The sequence below is a fragment of the Alligator sinensis genome, unplaced genomic scaffold (assembly GCF_000455745.1).
Source record: "Alligator sinensis unplaced genomic scaffold, ASM45574v1 scaffold1277_2, whole genome shotgun sequence".
NCBI lineage: Eukaryota > Metazoa > Chordata > Crocodylia > Alligatoridae > Alligator > Alligator sinensis.
Genome location: NW_005843023.1, coordinates 235,588 through 241,847, shown reverse-complemented (window position 1 = coordinate 241,847; position 6,260 = coordinate 235,588). Strand labels below are relative to the sequence as shown.

At 47.6% G+C, this 6,260-nt stretch overlaps 1 protein-coding gene across 6 annotated transcripts in view; it reads left to right on the top strand.

Moving 5' to 3' along the window:
- The window catches only part of PDLIM1 (PDZ and LIM domain 1), a 74,346-nt gene extending 71,053 nt beyond the window's left edge, over positions 1-3,293 (top strand). For all 6 annotated transcript variants that reach the window (XM_025193189.1, XM_006036812.3, XM_025193186.1 and 3 more), the window contains 2 exons: positions 274-391; positions 2,749-3,293. In XM_025193189.1, coding sequence (XP_025048974.1) covers positions 274-391; positions 2,749-2,935 — 305 coding nt within the window. In that variant the 3' untranslated portion in view covers positions 2,936-3,293. The remainder of the gene's footprint in view (positions 1-273; positions 392-2,748) is intronic.
- The last annotated feature ends 2,967 nt before the right edge of the window (positions 3,294-6,260 follow it).

The window sequence follows — 6,260 nt, the reverse complement described above, 5'->3', positions numbered from 1 at the left end:
TAGTGTTGGCCAACATAGCACTGCCGAGCCTATAAGGATGCTGCGGGTTTTTCTTCCCAAGGTGGAGAACCTTGCATTTATCGGCATTGAACACCATCAGATTCTCGTCCGCCCACTTGCTGAGCCTGTCTTCAACATTACAGACCATCAGACCCCCATGGATTAATTCCTCCTACTTGACCAGTGGCTGCATTTAACCTAGAAAAATAACATCCATTTTTCATCTGAAGTTGGTGCAATCACCTAATCCTTGTGCTCTCTCCCCATCTACAGGAGACGCAAGTAAACCTTCTGGCTTTAGAAGCGTGAAACCCCCCACAACCAAAGTGGCCTCCTCCATTGGGAATGCCCAGAAGTTGCCCGTATGTGACAAGTGTGGATCTGGCATTGTGTAAGTTGTTAACCTGCCCCAAGTGTTAATAGAGCAGAATGTACAGGTAGATGTTGTGCATATCTGTAAGGGTGAATTTTCCGGGGCTGATGCAACACCTCCCTGCTTCTATTCAGCTCAGATGGTGCTATGGGTGCTCACCACTTCTACAAATCAGGCTCTTGACATTTTGCAAAGGGTTCTGCATATCCCCAATATCCCTCTCTATGTGGTGGGGTTAGGGTTCCCCCTGCATAGAGAGCCAGGATTGGATTTCTCAGTGTAGATGGATGGCTTCTGGGTTTCAGGTTAACACAGAACAGATACAGTTGCTACATGTAACATTCGATATCTTAACTGATGCATACAAGCTACTCTGCCACTGGGCACGGGAAACAAAATGTCCTCTCCAAACCATAGTTGATATCTTTTTGGGTCTGGACATGTGACACATTAACACTTGTGGAATATACATTGGTGTCCAGAACACACAGACAGTGGGCTCCCCCAGGTTAGCCCCTGCTGTAGGTATTATTACAGAACCTACCCCTAGGTGATGTTTGAACCAAAAACATTCTGTTTAATTGAGCAAACAGCTACTCAGGGATAGAAGCAGCCTCACCGCACCAACACCAGTGTAAACAACAGTGGGTTAGTTTATGCCTTGATTTTTCCTGGAGTAACTCTGTACCAGATTCTAGTAAATTACCTTGATGTAGGGCTATAAACCTCTCCTAATTCACCCCTATGGAAGGGGAGAGGGGTTACACTGGTGTAAACCTGTGGTGTGTCTAGGCCCTACATCTCAGCTCTTCCAGATATGAAATCAAGTTCCATGACTTGCTCCAGGTGGCAGGGGAAGGGAGGCAGCATGCCTTTGTGTGTAGGGCACTGGACTGGGAGCTTAGAGGTCTGGGTCTTATTTTCAGTGGGTGCATGTAGATGTGCCAGGAGGTTGATCCAATGCTCTGTAATTACAGGGCCTAGACACAAATTTGCTCCTGGTCAGCCAGGCAACAGAGGGTGGGAGATTGCTCCCTGCCCCTGGGAGCTGCCTGCTGGTGGGGTGGGCTTTGCCACTGGAGCCCAGGTGGGAACAAATGTCCTCCTGCCCCAGCAGTAGGGAGCTCCCAGCTCCCGCTCTGCAACTGCAATCACAGGGGGTCTACACGTACAGCACTGCACAGTAACTACTCGGCATTTGCAGGTAGCAAATTAACTGCCAAGTAGATCAAATTACTGTACAGTGAGGGTCAGCATGTGCCCCCTGAGTCTCTTCACATCCTCTTGCCCAGATCCCTTGTGCCATAATCACACAGACTTGGGAGAGCTGGAACACTGATGAGTGTAAGAGATGGGCCATAAGTGAGCTCTGTCAACAGGGCTGTATGTCATGTAAAACATGAACCGCTGCAGATTCTGCAGTTAGCCTCCCAGCTGGGTAGATCTTGAACACACTCTGCTATAAATAGCACTGGACCTAATTAATTTATGGAAAATACAGATTGTGGCTTGCGCCAAATTATACTCTTTGTGAATTGCTGTGGAGCTTTTCCCGGTAGCTGCCGAGTTGCTGTGTAGTTTCCATTCCTTCTTTCAGTTTAAATGATTTGAAAATACTCTTGTTTAGAGCTTTCCTAAAGGAGGCAGCTCATGTTAAATGAAACAGTCTGGTGCCACAGCTGCAGTACTCCCTGCAGTGGCTACCATCCACCACAACTGAAAATATAGCTTGGGAGCATCCCCATATACCTCTTCCACAACCATCTGGCGGACTTTTAAGTTGCCAATTTAAGGTCTGCCCTTTGGTCCTGCAGCCTTTAGTTCAAACTGGCTGCATTGCAGTCAGTTTTTAGTGAAAGGTATTTAATCCTGACCCTTACCCCTGTCCATGGCCCCCTGAGCATTGGGAGCTGGTGCCATTCCAAGAGGATGAGGAAATTCTTTTGTGCAGGAATTTGAAAATCTGGGAAGAACTGTTCTAAAAATGCCTTCTCAAGGGAGGCACAGGCCAGACAGTCATGGGGCTAATCCTCAGCTGGTGTAAATCAGCATAGTTCCACTGAAGCCCCTAGGATATCATCAGTTTACATCCACTAAAAATCTGGTCTGTAGTATCTGCTTAGCCAGGGGGTAGGCATACACCCTGAACCCCGTGTGTGAGGAGAGGAATGCTTAATCTCTTGGGGGTTACCTCTCCTGCTCTTGCTGGCTGAGGGACAGCATTCTCTCTCTCACTCGCCGCTTTGCCCTTCCCATTTGTGTGCTGCCAGCCGTGATTACCATGGTCTGGAAGCACACATGGCCCAGCAGTGGAGTGGAGGCCTGTATGGACTGCCAGCACTCTGCAGCTGAACAACATTGTTTGCTTTCCCCAGGGGCGTGTTTGTGAAGCTCCGGGACAAGCACCGTCACCCGGAGTGCTACGTGTGCAGCGACTGTGGGACAAACCTCAAGCACAAAGGACACTTCTTTGTGGAAGATTGCATCTACTGCGAGAAGCATGCCCGGGAGCGGGTGACTCCCCCTGAGGGCTATGAAGTGGTCACCGTCTTCCCAAAGTGAATGACTGCATCAACAACACATTTTTTCCCCTCTCCACAGCTGTTTCTCAAAAAACAACCCCCCTACTCCTTTCTGAATTCTCTTTGCAATAAGGAATATTAGGCATGGCTTTTTATTTTGCTGCCACATTAATCCTTCATCTGTTAGCAATAGCTGCCACTAATTGTTCCACATTTACTTTCTTTTTTTTAGAAGAAGAAAAAGCTGAGGAACTCATTGGGATCCTTTTTTTTACTATCCGATCCTTCTCCTTTCACTGTCCATTACAAACAGAAATTGGGAGCCAAAGCCAAATCACAGATGTGCTGTGTCTCAGTTCTTTGCCTTCTGTTCACATTCAATAAATGGGGTGAATCCATGTGGCAAACTTGTCTGCATTTCTTGTGACAACACACATTGGACTCCTCCCCTCTCTGCAAGCATGTTCCTCATTCTGTATAGATGGGAAGTGCTACTTAGTATGTTGTCCCCTCTGTAAAGAAATGTGTGTGGCCCAGAAGCACTTCGGAAAAGGAATTATGATGGTGAGCCATAATCCTCTCTTTGGGTCCCCTGCATTGCTTCACTTCCTTGTTCATCAATGGGTCTTACTGCTCTCCTGAGCAGCAGGCTGAGCATGGAGATGAGTCTCTATATTCACTGACCCTATTCACTCACCTGTGTGCTTGTGTGAGAGGCATAGAGTGGCAACCCCTAGGACCTGCTGTTCATCCCCATGCTGTGTCCCCTTTACTCCTAGCATAGCTTATAAGGGCAGGTTCCAATACTTCAAATATGTCTATCAAAATATTTAGGAACTACCAAACTTGCTGTTTCTGCAGTATATGGGTCAGTACATTGTGGGAAGGAACACCTGATTCTTCTATGAAGCCAAGGAGTCACTGGTGTTGAATGTGGGCAAGCAGCGTATGGCCATGTGTGAATTGTGGGCAGAAAAGAGTTTATATTTTAGCTGTGGGGGGAGGGCGTGACTTGATTCCAGGTTGTATCTGGTTTCAACAACCCCCTCCCACCAGCATATGGGTGTTCAGGAAAAGGTTTCAGTTAGGTCCTCCACAAAATACATTGTTTATGATCAACAGCCCATGACAGTAAGACCCATTTAGATGCAGCATGTCTAGCCCCTGACCTGGAGGAAAGCAAAGTCAGTGTGGATGAAAGAAAGGAAAGCTCAAACCTTCTAGAGCAACAGGTGAGGAGGACTTTTGATGAAGGAAAGTAGGATACTACCTGCCTATTGAAGCGTGCAGTGGCCACCTGTTTGACTATTCACAATTGCACAGGCATCCTTCCACCTGATTTACAATCAGTTAAGATCCACATGGCAGCTATAGCAATTGCTTTCATGAGATAAAGTAATATTAGGGGGAGAGGACTTTGTTCATAGCTGCCACTTGGCACCATTTTACTAGAGACCTCTCCAAAGGTACTGATGGTTCATGAACCATGATTTGGGCAACACTTTGAGAAACTATGCACTAGCTTTTGATTTTGATGAGTGTCTGGGCTTGAGAAATTACCCTGCTCAGCACAATAAAACTGACTTTGCTGGGGGGCAGGGAAGCTCGAAGTGGAGCATGCCTGGGGACTGGCAGACAGGAAAGCTCCCTTGTGGAGGACACTAGCACAACTGTTTTTGAAAATGTTAACCAAACAGTTCTCTCACAGCATCCCAGGAAATCGAGGGTGTCAGTTGGGGGCCTCAGCTGCCTGTACACCAATGCCAGGAGCATGGGAAACGAGCAGGAGGAGCTAGCTCTCCTGTTTTCTAGTGGGCAATATGATCTGGTAGGGATCACTGAGACCTGGTGGGACTCCTTGCATGATTGGAGTGTAGCCGTAGAGGGCTGCACCCTGCACAGAAGGGACAGAGTAGGGAGAAAAGGCAGAGGGGTAGTTCTCTATGTGAGAGAGCAGTACACCTCTCTGGAGGCTGACATTGACTCCAAAGATGAGCAGCTTGAAACCCTCTGGGTCAAGCTACAGAAGGGGTGGTGGTGGGGGTAACTGTAGGCATTTACTACAGGCCACCAAACCAAGGAGAGGAGCTGGATCTGGAGTTCTCTCAAGAACTGACAGAGGCCGCGTGTGCAAGGGACTTGGTTGTCATGGGTGACTTCAATTGTGTGGCTTGAATGTTGAGGGTAACCTGGGCAACGGTGACCATGAAATTATCAGGTTCGACGTCCACTGCAAGGTTGACAAATCAACCAGCAGGATTGAAGTCCTGGACTTCAAAAATGCTGACTTCAACAGGCTCAGAGCATTAATAGGGGAGGCGATGCAGGACCAGGAAGGCAAGGCAAATGGGGTGCATGAAGAGTGGCCATTGCTCAGGGACACGATCCTTGAAGCACAAAAGAAAACCATTCGTGCAAAGAGGAAAGGCAGCAGAAGGGCTGGCAAGCCCTCCTGGCTTAATAGGGACATTGCAGTCCTCTTAAAAAAGAAAAAAGAGGTGTATGCACAGTGAAAGCTAGGGAAGGTCCACAAGGAGGACTATACAACAGTGGCAGGCACTTACAGAGAAATGATCAGGAAAATCATGGCGGCGATGGAGTTTAGGTTAGCTATGGAAGTCAAGGACAATAAGTTCTTTTTTAGGTATGTAGGTAGTAGAAGAAAAACAAATGGAAGTGTGGGACCGTTGCTTAGCACTTTGGGACAGCTGGTAATGATAGTCACGAAAAAACTGAACCCCTGAATGCCCACTTTGCTTCAGTATTTCACTGGACCAAGGAGAAAGTCAAGTGAGATAAGGCTCATAGGGGACATGACAGGACTGACAGCTTCCCCACTGTGGATGCTGAGCGGGTGCAATACCAACTAGAAAAGCTAGACATTTATAGGTCAGCGGGACCAGATGGACTCAATCCGAGAGTGCTGAAGGAGTTGGCTGAGGTTATCACAGAACCCCTGGCAAAGCTTTTTCAGAATTCGTGGCGCACAGGGGAAATCCCTGAGGATTGGAAGAGGGCCAACATTGTTTCCATTTATAAGAAGGGGAAAAGGGAGTACCTGGGCAACTATAGGCCTGTCAACCTAGCTTCCATCCCAGGGAAAATCCTGGAAAAGCTCATTAAAGAATCTATGTGCGATACGCTTGCAGAAGGTAAGATTCTGAACAACAGCCAGCATGGCTTTGTCATGGGTAGGCCTTGTCTTACCAATCTCATCTCCTTCAACAACCAGGTCTCTCGCCACCTGGACATGGGAGACGTGGTAGATGTTATATACCTGGACTTCCAAAAGGCTTTTGATTTAGTATCCCATGATATCCTTGTGGGAAAACTGGAAGATTGTGGGCTCAGCTGCTCAACAGTTC